This window comes from Delphinapterus leucas, chromosome 4 (genome assembly GCF_059928025.1).
Source record: "Delphinapterus leucas isolate spDelLeu-1000000601 "Yukka" chromosome 4, BTC_Dleu_Yukka2, whole genome shotgun sequence".
Classification (NCBI taxonomy): Eukaryota; Metazoa; Chordata; class Mammalia; order Artiodactyla; family Monodontidae; genus Delphinapterus; species Delphinapterus leucas.
Window position 1 is genome coordinate 65,350,530 of NC_143132.1, and position 23,107 is coordinate 65,373,636.

Below are 23,107 nucleotides of genomic sequence, written 5' to 3' on the forward strand. Positions count from 1 at the left end.
CTGACATAAGATGCTTCAGGAAAGAAGAGATCAAGATGGCAAGTACAAGGACATGGAGCTCACCTCCCCCAATGAACACATCAAAAATACATCTACATGTGGAACAATTCTCACTACAAACTAACTGGAAACTGTCAGAAGAACTCCTATACAACCAAGGCTGTAAGAAAGATACACATGTAATTGGGTCGGACAGGAATTAAAGCGATTGGGTCAGGACATGTGCCCCTAGGAGGGGTCTCAGAGGAAAAGGGAGATTGGATGGGCAGACACTCACCCCGAGGAGTGAGTGGGTCAAGCCACAGATTGGGCATCCCAAGCCAAGGGTCCTATGTGAAGGAGACAAGCCCCCTTGGCTGGCCAGAGAACCACTGGGACAGAGAGAAAGGCTGGAGGAGCCTAGACTCTATTTATGAGTGTGCACAGGCTGGCTTGGTGAGAAAGGTCTAGCAGTTGATGGGTCTCCCACCTCCGTCTCAAGCCCCAGCCTGAGCCGAATGAACATTCCTGCCCTGCTCACTTCACGTCACAGTGCAGCACTGGATCTGAGGCAACAAGGGCCAGGGAGAAAACTCAACCTTGGGACTCAGAGGCAACTCAGTTCTGGGGCGGACCCTGGGTGGGGCAGCAGTGGCCCCTGTTGGCGCTTACTCAAGCAGTGCCCCAGAAGCAGCCCCGACTTCTGACAGCAGCTGCTCTGCCACAGCTCACCACCAATACATGCAAAGAAACCACACAGACCTCGCCTGCCCTGTAGAGCAGTTCCATGACAGGTCAGGAAAGGCAGAGGCTGGGAACAATGATCAGCTGTGAGACACAAAGGGTTCTTGCCCCCCAGGCAGGGCAGAGAGAGACCTGCCCTGTGGCTGCTGAATTTCCTGCCCCAGCCCAAGCCCAGTGAACATTCCAGTCCTACGGCACTGGATCTGGAGCAGCCAGGACTGGGAAAGAGACTCCAAATAAGCTGTGTCTAAGTGGAACCCCAGGCAGTGCCATGGACCCCTGTATGCCCACAAGCCCCATTTGCTTTAGCACTCCCCTCCCTTCTCTGGGGCAAAGGCCCCAGTGCAGGGAGAGGGAAAAATACACACTTAAAGGGAATAGAGCTAGCTCAAGCCTGACCCTCAGGGCTTCTGCTCCAGCAAATTGAGATCAGACCCTGTCCCTGACAGGGTGGTGACAGCCACTGTGAAGAGAGGAAGTCCCGCCTCACATCCAGTGCCAGTTCTAGCCTCTCCATCTCCAACCCCACTTCCTACCAAGGTGATAGCTGCCAGCACACACTGAAAGGAAAGACATGACTGATGTCATGACTGATGTCCACATCAAATCCAGCCCTCCCACTGAAGACACTGGGCACACAGTCTGTATAGCGCCACTCCCATATGAGAACACCTCTTTAAGACCACAATAGCTAACAGTTTCACCTAAATTCATAGAAGCAGAGAAAGTTAAGTAAAATGAAAAGGCAGAGGAACTACTCTCAATTGAAAGAGCAAAATAAAATCCCTGAAAAGACAGATAATGAAACAGAAATAAACAATTTGCCAGATAAAGAATTCAAAACATTGGTAATAAAAATGTTAACTGATATAGGGAAAAGAATTGATCTGAACACTGATCATTTGAACAAGGATCTAGAAAACATAAAAATGACCCAATCAAAAATAAATGATTCAACATCAGAAATTTAAAAAAACACACTAGTAAGAATGAATAGCAGACTAAATAATACAGAAGAATGCATAAGTGATCTGGAAGACAGAATAATGGAAATCACCCAAACAGAAGAGCAAAAAAGAAAAACTAATTAAGAAAAATGAAAGCAATTTAAAAGATCTCTAGGATAACATCAAGTGTTCCAACATTCACTTTATAGGGGTTCCAGAAAGAGAAAACAGAGAAAAGGGAATTGAAAATTTGAAGAAATTATGGCCAAAAGCATCCCAAACCTGAAGAAAGAAACAGATATCCAGATACAGGAAGCACAGAGGATCCCAAGAAAGATGAACCCAAATAGACCCACATCAAGACATATAATTAAAATGGCAAAGTTAAAGAGAGAATTCTAAAGGCAGCAAGAGAAAAACAAAAGTCATATACAAGGGAACCCCCATAAGGCTATCAGCTCATTTCTCTGCAGAAAATCTGCAGGCCAGAAGGGAGTAGCGTGATATATTCAAAGAGCTAAAAGGGAAAACCCTGCAACCTAGGATATTCTATCCAGCAAGATTATCATTTAGAATTGAAGGAGAGAGAAAGAACTTCTCAGGCAAGCAAAAACTAAAAGAGTTCATCAATATCAAACTGACTCTGAAAACTATAAGACATTGATGAAATAACCTGAAGACAACAGAAATAAATGGAAAGATATACAATGCTCATGGATTGGAAAAATTAATATTGCTAAAATGTCCATACTACCTAAAATAATCTACAGATTAAGTGCAAACGCTATCAAAAACCAATGGCATTTTTCCACAGAACTGGAAAAAATAATTCTAAAATTTGTATGGAAACACAAAGACCCCAAATTGCCAAAGCAATCTTAAGAAAGAAGAAAGTTGAAGGTATCATGCTTCCTGATTTCAAACTATACTACAAAGCTATAGGAGTCAAAATTGTACAGTACTGGCACAAAAACAGACACATAGATCAATGGAACAAAAAGAGAGTCAAGAAGTAAACCCACACTTATATGGGAAATTAGTTTACAACAAAGGAGCCAAAAATAAACAGTGAGGAAAAGATAGTCTCTTTAATAAATTGGGTTGGGAAAACTACATCCAAAAGAATGAAACTGGGCCACTTTCTTACACTATATACAAAAATAGACTCAAAATGGATTAAAGACTTAAATGTAAGACCTGAAACCATAAAACTCCTAGAAAAAAACACGCAGTATGCTCTTTAACATCAGTCTTAGCAATATTTTTTTTGGATCTGTCTCTTCAGGCAAGGGAAACAAAGCAAAAATAAGCAAACTGGACTATATCAAACTAAAAAGCTTTTGCACAGCAAAGAAAACCATTAACAATTAACATATACATGCTATTATATATAAAATAGATAACCAACAAGGATCTACTGTATAGCACAGGGAACTATACTCTGTATTTTGTGATAAGCTATAAGGGAAAAGAATCTGAAAAAGAATATATATATTTAAAATATATATATTATATATATAATATATATATATGAACCACTGAATTACTGCACTATACATCTGAAACTAACACAATTGTAAGTCAACTATACTTCAATTAAATAAATAAATATATATATATGGTGTGTGGGCCACAAAAAAAAAAAAAAAGAAAACCATCAACAGAACAAAAAACAAATTAATAAGAGAAGATATTTTCAAATGATATATCCAATAAGGAGTTAATAGCCAAAATATAAAAAGAACTCACACAACTCAACATCAAAAAACCAAACAGTCCAATTAAAAATTGGGCAGAGGACCTGAACAGGCATTTTTCCAGAGAAGACATACATATAGCTAGCAGACACATGAAAAGATACTCAGCATCACTAATTATCAGGGAAATGCAAATCAAAACCACACTGAGGGGCTTCCCTGGTGGCGCAGTGGTTGAGAGTCCGCCTGCCGATGCAGGGGACACGGGTTCGTGCCCCGGTCCGGGAAGATCCCACATGCCGCAGAGCGGCTGGGCCCGTGAGCCATGGCCGCTGAGCCTGCGCAGTCCGGGGCCTGTGCTCCGCAACGGGAGAGGCCGCGGCAGTGAGAGGCCCGCATACCGCAGGAAAAAAAAAAAACACACACTGAGGTATCGCCTCACACTTGTCAGAATGACTATTATCAAGAAGACAACAAAAAACAAGTGTTGGTTAGGATGTGAAGAAAAGGGAACCCTTGTACACTGTTAGTGGGAATGTAAATTGGTGTAGCCACTATGGAAAGCAGTATGGAGGTTCCTCAAAAAACGAAAAACTAGAACTACCATACAATCCAGCAATTCTACTTCTGGGTATTTATACAAAGAAAATGAAAATGCTAATTGGAAAAGACACATACACCCCAATGTTCATAGCAGTATTATTTACAATGGCCAAGATATGGAAGCAACCTAAATGTTCATTAATATATGAATGGATAAAGAAGATGTGGTACATACACAATGGAATATAACCATTAAAAAAAGGATGAAATCTTGCCATTTGTGACATGGATGGACATAGAAGGTATTACTCTAAGAAAAATATGTTTAAGGAAGACGAATACTGTATGATTTCACTTATATATGGGATCTAAAAAACAAAACAAAACAAACAGATCCATAGAGAACAAACTTGTGGTTGCCAGAGGGGAAGGGGGTGAGGGGTTCGGCAAAATAGGTGATAGAGATTAAGAGGTACAAACTTGCAATTATAAAATAAGTAAGTCACAGGGATATAATGTACGGCATAGGGAATACAGTCAATAATATTGCAATATATTTGTATGGTGACAGGTAGTTATAGACTTATGGTGATCAATTTGTAATGTATAAAAATGTTGAATCACTATGTTGTACACCTGCACTAATATAATATTGTACGTCAACTGTACTACAGTAAAATAAAAAAAGAAAGATACAGGAAGAGAAGAGAGATCAAAAATATGTAAATTCATGCTCCAACTTATATAGATTTTTAACAAAAATCTAAGTCACATATTGCCTCTGTGCCTTAGGGTTTTCATTAGTAAAATAAAATGATGAGACCATGATAAATTTCAAAGGTCCATTTTAGATATAAATTTTACGATTCTTTAGTACAAAAATTAGCTAAGGGTATATATTATATTTAAATTAACGTCTAGTTGGCGCCTGATGATCCAGGTAATGTAGAGTTTGTAAAAGATATAAAAATTTTTCACACAGAGGTGAAAACTGAAGTGGTGGAAAGGTAGAAAGGTGTGAAATAACAGAATTCTACAGATAAAGGATGAAGCCTGTGCACAGATCTTTAGGGAATCTGAGTATCTCATCTTGTGGAATGACACACCTATCCAGTTACCCAAGCTAGTAGAAACCTAGGTGCTATTTTTGACCCCTTCTTCCTCCCTACCCATCATTCTAACTGATAATACCTCCAATCCATCTACTTCTCTCCATCCCCACTGCCATTTCGCTACCATCCTCTCTTACATACGTGACTTAAATACCCTCTTTTTAAGAAAAATAAGTTATTTTTTAAAGTAATGTTACAAAATTCAAAAATTTCCAAAAGGTATACAATAAACATCTCCCTCCCACCCCAGGCCCCCAGGGACACAATTCCCTTAATAAGAGGGAACCAAGCTAACCAAAGTTTTGTGTTCCTTTCAGAGATATTTTATGCATATACAAGCATGTATGTATATATGTTGGTTTTCTTTCCTGATTCTGTTCACTCTGTTCTGTATCTTGTCTTCCCCCTTAATAATACATCTTGGAGATCATTGCATGTAAGTATACACAGAGCTCATTCTTTACAATAGCTGTACTCTACAGATATACATTACATTTATACTATTCCCAATCGTTTGCTTTTTACAAATGATGTTGCAATGAATATCTCTTCACAAACTGCATTTTTCATATTCACACGTATATCTGTGGGATAACTATAAACTTATATTAATCATCTATTTTATTGGACAGTATCTATTACTCCATTATAAGAGCAACATTAAAATTATATATTTCTATTTCCTTTTCACTTTGCTCTTCACTCCAATAATGGCACATTCCCATTATCCCAAATAAAGAAATGTAGGGGGGTTTCCCCCTTAGGGTATAGTGTCTTTTCTGGAAGACTTTTCTCTGCCAATTTTGCCTGAAATATGTAGATGCAACATCCTTCTGTATCTATTCATATTCTTATTTAACCACAGCTGCTCTCAGTAGCTTTTCCTCATATATTATGGTTCAGGGTTATAGATTTCATCTAATTTTTTTCAAAGATTGCATTTGCATTTCTGTCTTTTGTTCTTCTTACCTTGCATTGATTTCTGAGAGAAGAGTTTAGTGCCATCTTTACATGGCCATTTAAAAAACAGAAGCCTCTGTAACAGAATTTTATTAGTCTCCCTACCTCCAATCTTATCCTTCAATCCATTTTTTTCAGTTACAACAAGAATGACCTAAAATGCAAATCTGATCGTGTCAGTACCCTGCAAGTAACCCTTTCATGACTCTGTACGCTCTTGAGATAAAGTCCAAACATCTCTGTCATCTGGCCCCTGCCCACCTCTCCTGCCTCATCTATTTTTCTGCAACCCCCTCATACACAGTACTGGAGCCTAATGAATTTCTTTATTCAAACTCTCCGTGATCCGTTCTTCTTCCAGGCATGCAATGTGCTCTTCTCTGTGCCTGCAATATTCTTCTCCTGACACCAACCACTCAGTTACTTCTTAACTCCTGATAACCCTTCAGCTCTCAGAATAATAATGAGTTACCATTTTTTTATTGTTTACTGAAGTACTGTGCTAATCAATTTATATGTATTGACTCATTTATTTTCATAGAAAACCAATGAGATGACTACTATTATTATCCCCATTTCAAGTATGAAGAAACTGGAGGGGGTAAAGATTAAGAAATGTGTCCAAGGTGACAAGCTAGTAGATGTTGGAGCTGCAGCTAGACTGCAGCTCTGCAAAGGTCCTACAACAACCAACTGGCTAGACATTATGCCACTCTTACGTCACTGCTCCTCGCCCCTCAGCTTTGGGTTAATTGCCTCATCTCAATGCACCAACAGCTGCTTGTACTTCTCCCTTCATAGCTCTTAGCACAGTATTACAATTTGTTGTTTTCTTACCAGAGATGCCTTCTAGAATATGAGATTCTTGAGGTTAAAAACTGTATCTGTCTTGTTTCCTATTGTATCCACCTTCCCTGACACACAGCAAGTGCTCAATACATTTTTTTTGAAGTGAAAATTTTTTCCCAGGATTGAAAAATGGGAGACTCTTTTTTAATATGTAGGAGAATGTGACAAGCGGTCAGAATCATAAAAAGCCCTTCCCTCAGCTAGGTCATCAGAGATAATAACTGCTAAGACTATTAAAACCTTATCAATTCCAAGTCACTCACCAGTACTAGAAAAGTAGTCCCACCAGAGCAAAAGTCCCACCAGGGACATGTCCTCTTCTTACCTGAGAGAGGTGAGGAAAAGGAGAAAGGAAGATTAGAGTAAATAAATCTCATATCTTAAAATTTAAAAAGTAGTTACTTTTAGAAAGTCCTCTTTGGATACATGATTCCAGTACAAATATTAGGATGGGACCCATTCTATTAGACCACACAAACCTTTAAAAAAGAATGGATTACTTAAAGCTAACTCAATGTAGATTTGTATGGGATCATCTGTAGTTGTCCCAACATAAATCAGGGTAGTAGGATGGATGCTACTTCTCTGTCAAAGCTGCCACCATCCAGGAGCTCTGACCTTCCTCTGTCCTGTATCACTCCTTGTAGTAAGTCATCTACATGAATTTCAACAAGCTATCATCAGAACAGTAATACACTCATCCAATCTTCCTTAGTAAATTCTGGCTCCTCTGCATAATCAGAAAAGAGTTAAAGCTTACAAGTACTTTACAAGCAGATTAGGCAATCACAGGTACATTTAGTCTCTTCACTTGGAAGACAGCATTTCCTGCTTTTCTTCAACAGGTCTAAATCTTTGTGATCTCGGATTAGATAGTGGTTTCTTAAATGTGACACCAAAAGCACAGGCTGCAAAAGAAAAAATACACTGGACTTCATTAAAATTTTAAACTTTTGTATTTCTTTTTTTTTTTTTTTCGGGCTGCATTGAGTCTTCGTTGCTGCGCACGGGCTTTCTCTGGTTGCAGCGAGCAGGGGCTACTCTTCATTGCGGTGCGTGGGCTTCTCATTGCGGTGGCTTCTCTTGTTGTGAAGCACAGGCTCTAGGCACGTGGGCTTCAGGAGTTGTGGCACGTGGGCTCAGTAGTCGTGGCTCGTGGGCTCTAGAGCACAGGCTCAGTAGTTGTGTCGCACAGGCTTAGTTGCTCCGTGGCATGTGAGATCTTCCCAGACCAGGGCTCAAACCTGTGTCCCCTGCATTGGCAGGCGGATTCTTAACCACTGCACCGCCAGGGAAGTCCAAAACGTTTGTATTTCAAAGGATACCATCAAGAAAGTGAAAAGGCAACACACAGCATGGGAGAAAATATTTGCAAATCATATATTTTATAAGGGATTTATATCTAGAATATATAAAGAATTCTCACAACTCAATAGTAAATGCAAGTAATTTTTAATTCTTTATTAAATTAAAAATGGGCAAAGTCTCTGAATAGACATTTCTCCAAAGAAGATATACAAATGGCCAATAAGCGCATAAAAAGATGCTCAACATCATCAGCCATCGGGGAAATGCAAATCAAAACCACAAAGATATACCACTTCACAGCTATTAATATGGCTAAAATAATAAAGACATAATAACAAGAGCTGACAAGGATGTGGATCAATTGGAACCCACATACACTACTAGTAGGAATGTGCAGCCATTTGGGAAAACAGTCTGGTGGTTCCTCAAAATATTACAGAGAGGGCTTCCCTGGTGGCGCAGTGGTTGGGGGTCCACCTGCCGATGCAGGGGACACGGGTTCGTGCTCCGGTCCGGGAGGATCCCACATGCCACGGAGCGGCTGGGCCCATGGGCCTGCGCATCCGGAGCCTGTGCTCCGCAGCAGGAGAGGCCGCAGCAATGAGAGGCCTGCGTACCACAAAAAAAAAAAAAAAAATTACAGAGAGATTTATCATATGATCCAGCAATTCCACTCCTAGGTATATACCAAAGAGAAATTAAAATATATATCCACACAAAAACTTATACACAGATGTTCATAATAGCATTATTCATAACAGCCAAAAAGTAGAAATAACTTAAATTCCATCAACTGACAAATGGATTAACAAAATGTGTTATATCCAAATAATGGAAATTATTTGGCACTAAAAAGAAAATGATGTATTGATATAGGCTACATTGTTGCTAAACCTTGAAAACATTATGCTAAGTGAAAGAATCCAGATATAGATCATATGATTCCACTCCTGTGAAATGTCCAGAATAGGCAAATCCATAGACCCAGAAAATAGATTAGTGGTTGCCTGGGGTTGGGATGAAGTGAGGGAGGAGCAGGGTAAGGAATGGGGAATGACTACTAATGTGTATGGAATTTCTTTTTAGAGTGTTAAAGATATTCTAAAATTAGATTGTGGTGACAGTTGCAAAACTCTGTGAATATATAAAAAGCACTGAATTCCACACATTAAATGAGTGAATTTTATGGTATGTGAAATATATATTAATAAAACTATTTTTAGAAATACATAATTATGTTAAAAACTCAGCCTCATGCTTAAAGAACAATAAATTCCCAGAACCAACCAAAAAGAACAAAACAAGCAAAACCAAGAGAAAACTGTCTTCTCTAGTCCAAACCACAGATTCTTAACTGGTTTTAGGGATAGGCAAGAATGACAGCTTGAACTATAGAGTTGCTTTCACTTTCGTTTTCTCACAAAGTAATACATAAATAGGGTAAAGAATATAAATGAGAAAGGATGCAAGAGGGTCGACTTGGCTCCCTACTGACCCCTTTGTATGTCATGGAGGCACACCCAAAATTTAGTGGTCTTGGCAGTCCACACAGAGTTAGATATTACAAGTCAGAGGAGCACAAAACTGTACACTGTTTATTTTATTACAGCCTTAACACCCCGAAACAACTCACAATAGAATAAACAAAAGAGGTGTTTCTCTTAAAAGGCTGTTTAAAGAAATATTGAAAAAAAATATTAGTGTATAACTGAGTAACCAAGAAAGAAAGAGGACTCAGTATTGGAAATTAAAAAGGAAATATAAGTGTATATAGAGAAGATTGAAATAATATTGTAAGAAAATACTTTATGCTCAATAAATCTTAAATTTGAGAGGAAATGAAATATTTTTCTAGTAAAGTCAAATTATCAAAATTTTTTCAAGTAGAGGGAGAAAATCTAAGTAGACCAATAACCATAGAAAAAATTGGAAACTCTATAAAAGATGTCTACACACCACAACCATAACCCCTGCACCCTACAAGGACCAGACCATGAGATTTTATAGGTGAATTTTAACAAAGCTTAAAGAACAGATAGTTCATATAAAAACTATTACAATGTACAGAAAAAGACAGTAAGTTTCTTAAATTATTTTATAAAGCTAGCCTAATCCTGACACCAAAACTTAACAAATATAAAACAAGAAAAGGTAACAATAGACCAATCTTACTGATTAATAAAGTACAAACACCTTAAATAAAATATTAGCAACTTACTCCAGAAGTGCATTTTAAAGGAAAATATAGGATGACCAAGTAAGGTTTATTCCAGGAATGGATAACCGATTTAACATTTAAAAATCTCTTGATATAAACACATGAATAAATTAATGGAGAAAATCATATGATTATTTCAACGATGCTACAAATTATTTGATAAACTTCAAAAGCCAATTAAACTCTCTTGTAAAACAGAAATAGAAAGAAACATATATATATATATATATTCTTATAAATATCAGAAACCAAAATTAAGCTTTGCATTTCATGGGACATTCTCATTATATTCAGGAATAAAATGAAGACATCTATAATCTTCATAATTATTAAACATTGTTTGACAGTCTTATTCAATATTAGAAAAGAAACAAATGAGGTAAAAATATTATAAAGGAAGAGGAAAAGTTATCATTACCACTGTCTATTATGAAAAATCAAACTAATCTGAAAATCTGTTCAATCTAATAAGAAAATAAAAAAGATAGCAGTGTAAAAGAAACAGAAATTACCTTTCCTCCATATTAGCCATTTGGAAAATATATTACAAAAAATTCCAATTCACAGCAATAATAAAACTCATAAACTACATAAGAATAACTTTTTAAACAAATACAGTCAACATATAAGAAAAATAAAGTCCAAACATTACCAAAGAACATAAAAGATGGCCTTAAGAAATTTACATTAAAACACATAAATACTATTATTTACTTGCTGAATGTTAGGCACTGGCCTAAATTATTTATCAATATTATGTCATTTACTCATCTCAACAATCCCATTGAGTAGTTGTGTTTATTTTCATTTTACAAGTGAAGATGCTACAGATCACAGAAGGCACACCACTTACCTAAGGACACACAGTATTTAAATGGTGAAGACAACATTCAAATCCAGTTTTGTCTGGCTCAAGGCCTGAGCTCTTAGTCACTATGTAATACTAAAGAGATTGAAAATTAAAATGGATGGAGGAAGAAATCAGGTAATTTAAAGGATTAAGGGGCAGAATGGAAAGTGTGGGACAACTGAAGAATGTATGTCCTCCCTGAACTGGTAAACTGCTACTCACTAGGCAATTGTTGATATGTGGAACTGTGAGCCCAGTATTGGCAGATTTTCCCATTCTTAAAAAGAAACTGGAAATCTGATGTGAATATACAATGTTCCATTTTCAAACCTTTAAGGGGGGAGGGGTGGGGAGTGATGAAAATGGCAGAGTAGGTAGCTCTGGGGGCCTGTGCTTCCACTGAAACAATGAAAAAATAAGCAAAAACTGTCAGTCAACTTTGTCAGGACCCTAGAAAGGTTTTCAGCAACCTAATGAATGCTGAGTCAAGAAAGAGGCACTTAACAAACAGTAGGAAAGTACTGCAGCATTTTTACTTGTCCTTGCTCCCAGCTTCTCAACTCAGCAACAGTTTTGAAGATAGCAGCCCATGTTCACAGTGTGGGACCATAGCCGCTGGTTCCAGAGGGAGCAGAACACACCTTGCTCTCAAAGAATTATGTTTGTCTTTTTTTTACTTGTCTGAGGGCTTTTACCTGAAGGACTGACACAAGATGCCTAATGGATAGAATATCAAGACAAAAGATCAGTATGAAAATACAGGACTTGAACAACACTATAAACCAACTAGACCTAACAGAGATATAAAGAACATTCTGCCCAAAAGAGCAGATACACATTCTTCTCATGGAACATTCTCCAAGATAGAGCCTATGTTAGGCCACAGGTCTTAATAAATTTAAAAGATTGAAATCCCAAAAAGTATTTTCTTTGATACACCCCATGGAATGAAGCTAGATATCAGAAGGAAGACTGGAAAATTCACAAATATTTGGAAATTAAACCACAGTTTTAAATAACCAATGGATGAAAAAAAGTATTACAAGGGAAATGTATGCCTTGAGATTGATGAAAATACCTTGAAATGGATGGAAATAAAAGCACAACATACCAAAACTTATGGGATACAGGGAACGCAAAGCTCCAGAGGACATTTATAGCTGTAAATGCTTACCTTAAAAAAGGGGCTTCCCTGGTGGTGCAGTGGTTGAGAGTCCACCTGCTGATGCAGGGGACACGGGTTCGTGCCCCGGTCTGGGAGGATCCCACATGCTGCGGAGCGGCTGGGCCCGTGAGCCATGGCCACTGAGCCTGCACGTCTGGAGCCTGTGCTCCGCAACAGGAGAGGCCACAACAGTGAGAGGCCTGCGAACCGCAAAAAAAAAAGAAGATCTCAACTGATAGCCTAACGTTATACCGTAAAGAACTATAAGGAGAAGAGAAAACTAAACCCAAGCTAGAAGATGAAAAGAAATTTTATTCTAAAGAATTGATCAGAGATAAATGAAATAGAGTATAGAAAAACAGAATCAACAAAACAAAAAGTTGGTTTGTTGGTTGGTTCCTTGAAAAGATCAACAAAATTGACAAACCTTCATCTAGACTTACAAAAAATAGAGAACTAGTAAATAACTTAAGTCATAAATGAAAGTGGGGACATTTCTACCAACTTTATGGAAGTAAAAAGGATTGTAAGAGAATACTATGAACAACTGTGTAGCAAAAAAATTAGATAACCCAGATGAAATGGACAAATTCCTAGAAACACACATACTACCAAAACTGACTCAAAAAAAAAAAAACATAGAAAATCTCTATTTTTTTATGTGACCTATAACACATAAAGAGACTGAATCGACAAAAGTAAACCCAACAACTGAACAAACCCAGAAATAGATTACTTCACTGATGAATTCTACCAATCATTTACAGAAAAATTAACACCAATCCTTCTCACACTCTTCCAAAGAATGAGAGAAGAGAACACTTTCTAACTCAGTCTATACACCAGCATTACCCTGATACCAAAGCCAGACAAAGACAACACAAGAAAAAAAAAACAAAACTACAGACTAATATCTCTTATGAATATAGATGCAAAAATCCTCAAGAAAATATTAGTAACTAAATCCAGAAGCATATTAAAAGCATCACACTGTACACCCTACTATACACAAAATGGATAAACAGCAATGAACTATAACACATGGAACTATATTCAATATCTTGTGATAACCTATAATGGAAAAGAATCTGAAAAAGAATAGATAGATATATGTATATGTATACCTGAAACATTGTAAATCAGCTATACTTCAATTAAAAAATAAAAATAAAAGAAGCATCACAGTCCATGACCAAGTAGGATTTATCCCAGGATTGTTAGGGTGGTTCACCATATAAAACTTAATCAATGCTATGCACTACATTAATAGAATAAGAGAAAAAAACACATAATCATCTCAATTGCTGCATAAAAGGCAATTTTAAAAATCCAACATGCTTTCTTGATAAAAACAAGGATAATCTGATAAAGGTCTTTGATGAAAACCCCATATCATACTCAGTAATGAAAGCCTTCCCCTTATGATCAGGAATATGACAAGGATGTTCATTTTCACCACTTCTACTCACCATTGTCCTGGAAATTCTAGTAAGAGTATTAGGCAAGAAAAATAAAATGCATTCAAATTGGAAAAAAAGAATAAAACCATCCCTATTCACAGATGACATGATCTTATACATAGAAAATCCTTTAAAACTCACAAAAAACTATTAGAAATAAGCAAATTCAGCAAAGTTGTAAGATCAACCCACAAAAATCAGCTGTATTTCTATACACTACCAATGAACAACCCCAAAAATGAAATTAAGTAAAAAATTTCATTTACAGGGGCATCCCTGGTGGCGCAGGTCCGGGAAGATCCCACATGCCGCGGAGCGGCTGGGCCCGTGAGCCATGGCCGCTGAGCCTGCGCATCCGGAGCCTGTGCTCCGCAACGGAAGAGGCCACAACAGTGAGAGGCCCGCGTACCGCAAAAAAAAAAAAAAAAAAATTTCATTTACAATATCATATATATATAAAAAAAAATAGCTAGGAATAAATTAAACCAAGCAGAGGGTGAAAGACTTGTACACTGAAAACTACAAAAGACTGCTAAAAGAAATTAAAGAAGACATAAATAAATGGACAAACATCTCATGTTGATGTATTAGAAGACTTAGTATTCTTAAAACAGCAATACTAACCCAATGCAATCTACAAATTCAATGCATTCTCTATCAAAATTCCAATAAGCTCTTTGTAGAAAAGGAAAAGCCAATCTAAAAATTAATATACAACTTCAAGGGGCCCTAGCAATTCAAAACAATATTGAAAAAGAACAAAGTTGGATAACTCATACTTCCTGATTTCAGAATTTACTATAAAACAATAGGAATCAAAACAGTGTGTGACTGGCATAAGGACAGATAGATAGACTAGTGGAATAGAATTGGGAATCTAGAAATAAGCCCTCACATCTATGACTGTAATGGACTAAATAATTATGTCCTCCTCAAATTCACATGTCAAGGCTCTAACAAATGCACCTGAAGCCAACAGTAAGAGGCAAGATGTGGTGCAACTTGAATTCTTTTATATATAGCTGGTGAGAGTGCAAATTGGTACTACCATTTTGGAAATCTGTCTGGCAGTATTTACTAAAGCCAAACATGAGCCTATCCTATGATCCAGGAATCCCACACTGGTCTATCCCAAGAAAAATGAGCACTTAGGTCCACCAAAAGACATGTACAAGGAAGTTCTAAATAGTTCCAAGCTACAAACAGTCCAGTGTCAATCAACATCAGAGTTGATAGTTTGTGGTATAATCATACAATGGAATATACCAGAGCAATGAAAAATAACCTATATACTGCTATGTGTAAGAATATGGTTTAATCTCAGACATAATGTAGACTAAAAGAGGCCAGAATAAGAATCATATTGTGTGATGTTCCAAAACCAGAAAAACTAAGCTATGGAAACAGAGATCAGGACAGCAGTACTTAACTTTGGGAGGGGTAGTCACTAGGGAGGGACATGAGGGAACCTGCTGGAATGTTGGAAATATTCTGTATTTTGATCTGGGCAATGTGTACATAGATGTATATGTGTGTAAAGATTCATCAAGCTGCACACTTAAGTTTGTGCACTTAACTCTATGTAAGAAAAAAAGAAATACACACATACTGAAAAGTACTGAAAGAAAATATAAGTGGGGAATATTTGTATAATCTTAAGTGATAACAAAGGTCTTCTTAAACATGACCCCAAAGAAAAAAACTAGAAAGGGGAAAATAAACTTAACTTCATAAGCCAAAAAATATAAAACTACATGGCAAACAAGCCAGAAAACTTTATTTGCAAAGTTTTATATAGTCTTTATATAGCAAAGAATTAAGTATTTTAATATGTAAGAAGCTCTTACAAATCAATAAGGAAAAGACAAAGGCAAGACTAGGAAATTTACAAAAAAAGAAATCCAAAGTCATTAAACATATTTTTAAAAATACAAATTAAAACAAAATACTACTTTTCACTTATCAGATAGGCAAAAATGAAAAATATATACAGAATTGGACTTGGTATAGGGAAATAGCATTCTCATATATTACTGGTGGAGCTAGAGATTGACCCAACTTTTCTGGAGGGCATTTTTAAATATAGTACTTTCAAAACACCAAAATGAGCACACTTCCTTAACCAAGCAATTCCACAACAGAAAATTTGTCTTAAGGAAAAAATATGACAAACTTATAAAATGTTTGTACAATGATGGTCAATGCAGCACTGTTAAAAGCAACAAAATAAATTCATATAATAAATTATATATATATTTAAAATAGCTACTCTTTATGAAGCACATATGAGCTAATTATATTTGTTATCTCATTTAGTTTTCACAAGAATTCTGAGAACTATTATATTATTCCCATTTTCATCTGCAGATGAGAAAATTGAAGCTCAGAAAAATAATGAGATTTGCTCAAACTCAACAATCTAATAAGTGGCAGATACAGAATTAAAACAAATTGGTCTAACTCCAAAAGCCAATGCTCTTTAATTTAGATTACATTTCTTGACATGGAAGAACATTTAAACCATAGCATTAAATGAAAATGTAGTTTATAGAACAGTTACATGGTTTGATTCCATTTTGTAAAATATACACATACCTATAGATATTAGATGTATAGATTTGCATGGGAAAAATTTTAGAAGGGTATACATGAAAATGTTAATAAAGGTTATCCCTGGGGTGTTTGGGGGAATTTTTTCAAATTTATGCTTGTTTTTCTTACTTTTCTACAATAATTACATTTAATTTATAAATGGAAAAACAAATCTACAAAACCAATGCCCCTTTGAAGTTGCAAACCATAGACCATCACCTATTTTACTTCAAACGTAGCATCCATTTGCTTCACACATTTTTAGATAAATAAATAAGGCAAATCTTTAATATATTTATATCCGACAAACTCGTCTTGAGCACCAAATATGTTCTAGGTACTGTTAGGTAAATGATTTTATTTCAGTGCATCTGAAGTCTCCTTCTGCTCCTAAGTATGGCACCAAAGGTACGCACTCTCCCTCTCACTCCTTAATTACTACTATTTGCATTTGGATTTTAAGTCTTATCTCTAATTATTGAATGCAATTAAACCCATATTAAAAGAATATCTGGCATCACACTACCAATCCCTGGCCTGCCTCACCACCTCCGTACTACCCCGCTCCTGAGAGTAGAGGGCGTGCTGGCCTGAAGTGGCTTCTTAAGGTTTATTTCAAAAAGGGAGGGGCAAATCTCAAAACATGTACCCCACTGGCCACCATCATCAAGTGCAAATTCCCCACCTGTTAAGTATTCCTTCTCCTATCTGTCCCCCACCTTCCTTACTCCTTTTCTTTCTGGAACTCTGGCTCCTAACCCTAACCCTCCCTTCTGCTATAAGACCATTGGATGGGGTGATTTTAGAACCCATTCTCACTGGATCTCCTCTCCTCTCTCCAGCCCTCCAACCATATATGACTAATTCAGCAAGAAAACACTTGGAGCTTGAGTTTCCACAGTCAGGACAGCTCTTCCCAGAGAAGATGGAAAACAGCTCCTCACCTGTCCCGTGAGACAGAGAAGAGGATGCTCCTGCAGCAATGAACTGCCAAGGGGTGGGTCGAGATGAGAGTCAGAAGGCAAGCAAAAGCCTCCTCTCTACACTCTTACTGTGAAGAAAGAAAGATACGTTTGACTTCGGTAATGTGAGTGTTAGAAGGACTAAAGCCTTCCTGGTACCACTGAAAACAGTACGAGCACTCTTTGGAAAGGCTGGCTTTTAAAAGTTTTTGTTTTGTTTTGTTTTGTTAATTAAAAGAAAAACCACAGAATTTGGCCACATCACCCCAATACCGATAAGAGTCTAAAGAAAAATAACATTTAGCAGGACCATTTACTAGCACATGCCCAGCAGTAATATCATGCTCTGCGATACAACTGTGGTTATACAAAAGTCAGTAGCCGATGAAACGTGGAATTTGGTTGATGGCAACAGTAACCTCTGTTCAGGTCTGCCGCCCTCATGTGGTTGGACGCGTGTTCATCGCTAACATTTTGTTGGTTCGAGTGATAACCTGCTGGATCCTATTTCACACACACAGCTGTGGACCTCCGTAAGAAAACGGGGAGGGGACCGCTCTAAGGCACCGATTCACAGAGCCCTGAGGCCCGGTCACTGGGCGGTGGCGACGCCAGGCTGTGGGCATCACCACTTCTTGGGACAGGGTGTCCGCCCCTGCACTCGCATCCTCGCTGGGCACCCGGAGGCATCCCTCCCTAGGCAGCGGCGGGGCTCCCCCGCTCACCTCCCGGCATCCACCGGCATCCGCCCGCGCGCCCGGAAGAGCTGGAGCTCGGAGGTCCAAACAAAGCCTGCGGGTATTGTTGTCTAGTGCGCTCCGAAGGTCGCCTAGACTACCCGGCCCGGCCCCACCCACAGCGTCTGGCAATCTAGACCAGTCTGGTACCAGGCAGAAAATGGAAAAGCCTCCAGAAGAGGCTCCGGCGGAATCATCGGAAAACCAAAGTACAGCCAAGTCCCCAAATGACAGCCACACAGACAGCCAGGAAGACAACAGACAGAACCAGGATGAAGTGGAAGCAAATGACCAGACTGATCACGGAGCAGCTGACCAGGCTGCCCAGATAGTGTCTGCCCTGGCTGAACCCAACGTAGTTAATCAAGCTGACCACAAAGCATATGGATCCATGGGAGAAAGAACACCTGATCAGGCTGACCTCAGAGCATCCAACCATGCTAATGTTGCCGATCGTAGAGCATCTGATCAGGTTAACCGAAGCATGTCAGAACAGATGGACAACAAGGCATCTAGCCAAGCTGGTGGTGTGGAGTCTGAACAGACTGACAGCCAGATGTCTGCTCTGCCTGAACAAGGTACTTCTGAACAGACTGAACAAAGGGCTTCTGAGCAGATTGATCACAGAATATCCAGCCTAGCTGAGAGAAGAGCTTCTGAAGAGATTGACCATAAACCATCTGTCCCATCTTTACAAAGAGCCTCTGAGCAGAGTGATCACAGAATGTCCCGCCCGGCTGACCAAAGAGCTTCTCAACAGATTGAAAGTAGATTGACTGGCCTGGTTGAGCGAAAAACTTCTGAACAGATTGATCATAGATTGTCTGACCAAGTTGACCACAGAACATCTGTAAAGACGCACCGCAAAGTGTATGACCAAGCTACTAAACCATCTGAACACCAGGCTGCTGACCCTGACAAGGCTGGCAGTGAATCTGACCAGGCTGACGATTTAGTGGAAGAAGAGGATAATTACACAGAAGACAACCTGTTTGACTATGGAGAACATAGCCGGTCTGATGATAGATTATTCCACCAGCTTGGCTGTAGCAAGGAAGACAAAGAAGCTGACTTCAGAGTACAACCCTGCAAATTTGAGCCTGGCCAGACAGATGGCAGCATATCCAAGGCTTCCCTTGAAACTGAAACAGAAAGTGTAGCTGATCTGCAAGCATTCATCCCATTTGATCACAGATTGACCAGTACTTTCCAAACAAAAGACCAAGCCTACTCCCAAAGATTTCCCTCCATCTCATCCAAATTGGACTATATCATCAGTCAAGAAAAAACTCAACCCGTGGAAACCAAGCCTGTAGGTTAAAGGGGCATTTGATACCCACCTGGGAGGTTGGAGGTTAAGCCAGGGGTCTGGCAGAATGTAGGAAGAGGGCACATGTTGTGGTATGTGTGACCCATAGGATTCAGGAAGGGCAGGAGAAGGGTGGGAAATAAAAAGATGGATTGCCTTCTCTGCTACACTAAGTAAGGCCATTCAGGAAGGATCAACGTACCAGGATTCAGGAGACCTGGGTTTCAAGTCCTGGTTCTGCTGCTAACACTGGGACACTAAGTCATTCCCCCTCTGGGCTTCTACCAAAGGAAAGGAATTTGGAGTCAGTTGGAAATCTCTGTGAAGGGAAAAGTATTTGAAGTAGATTGGAGATGTCTAAGGTACCTCCCAGGACTTAAGGTGCATTACATTGCCTGGAGAATCATCCAGGGCTCTCATAATAATGTCTTTGCTCTTAATTCCTGGTGTTCAGATCCCATCAATACCAGATTCCACTGATAACAGCAGCAATAGCAACAAAACTTCCTGGGGATTTTCAATTCATTAAAGACTCTCTTGGGGGATATTTCCATTTTAGGTTGATATTTCAGAATACCAGGAAAGAAGGAGTTTTCAGGCATACAATCAACCTTATAAGAAGCAGTCCCCTCCTATAGTATATGAAGATCCTTATCAAGTTTCACTGCGATACATGGAGAAACACCACATTCTGCAAATATTCCAGGTAAACCGCTCAACCTCTTTTTTAATTGTGAGTTTTAAAGTAATTATAATGTAAACGACAAACTTTGACCTGGCTTATAAGAGGTACAAGAAATGGCGTTTGCTATAAAAGGGATATAATCTTAATGAGAAGTCAGTAAGTGCATTAAGACGTATTAACCAAAAGTAGTAAATGATAAACACCAAATGAATGATTCTTATCATGATGTGAAGCCCTTCAGAGGAATTAGAGATCTGATAGGTTGGTTGCTAGGGAAAAAATTTGGCCCAGGGTTAAAGTTTGAGCCAGACTAGGAAGGAATGACAAAATAATGGCAATTGAAAAGGAGAGAAAAAGAGTTTCCAGGCAGGAATATAATACTTTCAAAAGATGACCAACCTGTGACCATCTAAGAACCACAGTCTTTAGGAGAAAAATGACATAGTTAAAAGTTGCTTCTAATTCTTGAAACTACGAATTTTATAGACCTCAGGATATGGGGCTGGAACCTTCTTTAAAGTATGACGTTCCTTGGCCAATACAGAATTATAAAATGTTATCACATTTATAAAGTTTTTGCTGTTTTGTGGGTTGTTTTTGTTTCTGTTCTCCTGATGTGTATTTTTATGTTAATATTATTATGCAGCAAGGTGTATATACATATATAATGACATATATACATGAAGTAACTTTGTGGTTAGAAAGTTGTAAGTAAGAGTGGCCCACCCCAAATGAAAGCATTTAAACTGGAAGAATTTAAGTTTAAAGAAGTAGGAAATAGAGGAAAGGGCACAAATTTTAAAATCTGTTAGCCCAGGGCTCCAAGCTAACTTTGTCCCTTCTCATCTTTGTGATTTGGAGGAAATTACCTAACTTCTGTGAATCTCAATTTCCTCATATAAAATAGAGATAAGTGATATTTGCTTTATTAACACTGCTGTATGCCTTTTCTTTCTTTGAAATGTCATTTTGTGGGAGAATGCTAATGGCTGGATTTTCCAGCTTTAACCAAAGAAATACTAATTATTAAACTCAAGGATGAAAGCTGTAGAAAGTAGAATTCTAATCGTTCTGTAAGTAATTTTCTTTATCTGTCAAGAAAAAACAATGCTTATGCATTGAACATTGTTATCAGAAAACTTAGTTATAAATATGTGTTCAGTAGACACATATATGAAATAATTAATTAGCGTGGATGCATTAAACAGACCAGAATATTTTATACCAGAAATTTGCCCTATTGTTATTCCCTGCAAGTGAGAATTTTGCTTGCTTTATTATAATTTTTTGAGTTATTCAACAACAGTAAAACATATGGAAGGGGGTCTCTGAAGTTTTTTATGTTCTTCCTCATTTATTACTACAAACGCTGAACATCATTTTCACCTTTTAGAATCAAATGCCTCAGGAGGAAGTTTCTATGTAAAAATCATACAGTGTTTTAAAATTTTTATTCCAAACTTTTTCTTTGACTATTCTTCAAAGCAAATAATTTATTGATTTCTCAGTCTAGCAAAATCACAATTCTCAAAATCTTTCTCTAAAACTCTTTGATCTTAGAAACTAGAAAAATATACATTATTATTTATTCCTAAATTTTTAATCCCTCCACATTTTACCTTAATTTGCCCAAATTTATCAGCAGTAAGAAAGTAATTTGTCACTATGCAGAGATATACGAATTTCTTTAAAATGCTATGGTATATGTTAGGTTAATGTAAAAGATTGCTTCAGGTATAACCTGACCATATAGCTTTAGCTCAGAACCATAATGTGATGCTTTTCTCTCTCTCTCCCTCAGCAGATCACTGAAAACCTAGTCTATGAAAAGCCAGAAGACCCCCTGAGTTTTATGCTGTGCCAGGTATGGAATAGGAAAAAAAGAACAAGCTTGTTATTCTGTTCATTATAAAATATAGCACCCATACAAGTGTACAAAACATATACAACTCAGTGAATTATCATGAAGTGAGCGCACCTGTAACTACCATTCAAGTTCAAAAAAATTAAAACATTACCAGCATCCGAGAAATCCCCTTTCTTTTCTTCATGGTTATCACTCCCCACAAAGGGACTATTATTCTGAATTTTACAATAATGACATTCTCACTTTTCTTTATAATTCTACCATGAAACATGAATCATGAAACACTTTGGTTTAGACTTGTCAGCCTTTTTTTTAAATTTATTTTTAAATTTCTTTTTTTTTTTTTTTTTTTTGGTGGTTAAGAGCACGACTTCTAGAGCCAAAAGCTTTGCCTTTGAGACTTTAAAAATGTTGTTTTAATTTTTCATGCAATTTTAAAAGGCTACTTTCCATCTACATTTATTACAAAATATTGGCTCTGCTCCCCATGTTGTATAATGCATCCCTGAGCCTATCTTACACCCAGTAGTTTGCCCCCCACCACTGGTAACCACTAGCTTGTTCTCTATATCTGTGTAGGCTTGTCAACCTTTTAAACTTTATATAAAGGGAGCCATGTAGTAGGGACTCATTGGTTCATTCTTCTTCTCAAAATATGTCTGTGAGATTAATCCGTGCTGTTGTGTGTGGCTGTAGTTCATTCATTTTCATTGCTGTATAGTACTCATTGTATGAAATGCCACAATTTATCCTTTCTGTGATAGATGTGGACCTTCAGGTTATTTCCAGCTTGGAGATATTACAAAAAAATTTTCCTAGGAAATTTCATGTGCGTGTCTCTTGGTGCACATATACACACATTTCTCTTGGGTGTATACCCACAAGAGAGAATGCTGGATTGTCAGGTATGTGTTCGATCAGCTCTAGTAGAGTATTTCAAACAATTTTCCAAAGCAATTGTACCAATTTACACTTCCAATAGCAGTGTATTTTAGAGTTCCAGTTGTCTTACTTCCTTATCACTTACACCCAACACTTAGTATTATCAGTATTTTCAGCATTAGCCTTTTTTTTTTTTTTTTTTTTTTGCGGTATGTGGGCCTCTCACTGCTGTGGCCGCTCC

At 37.8% G+C, this 23,107-nt stretch overlaps 1 protein-coding gene across 1 annotated transcript; it reads left to right on the plus strand.

Annotated features, from left to right (window-relative positions):
• Positions 1–18,211: 18,211 nt before the first annotated feature.
• Positions 18,212–22,029, plus strand: TEX55 (testis expressed 55). The gene is made up of 3 exons (XM_022558808.2): positions 18,212–19,435; positions 19,992–20,138; positions 21,919–22,029. The coding sequence occupies exons 1-3, from the start codon at positions 18,284–18,286 to the stop codon at positions 22,027–22,029; spliced, it is 1,410 nt and encodes a 469-aa protein (XP_022414516.2). The 5' UTR covers positions 18,212–18,283.
• The last annotated feature ends 1,078 nt before the right edge of the window (positions 22,030–23,107 follow it).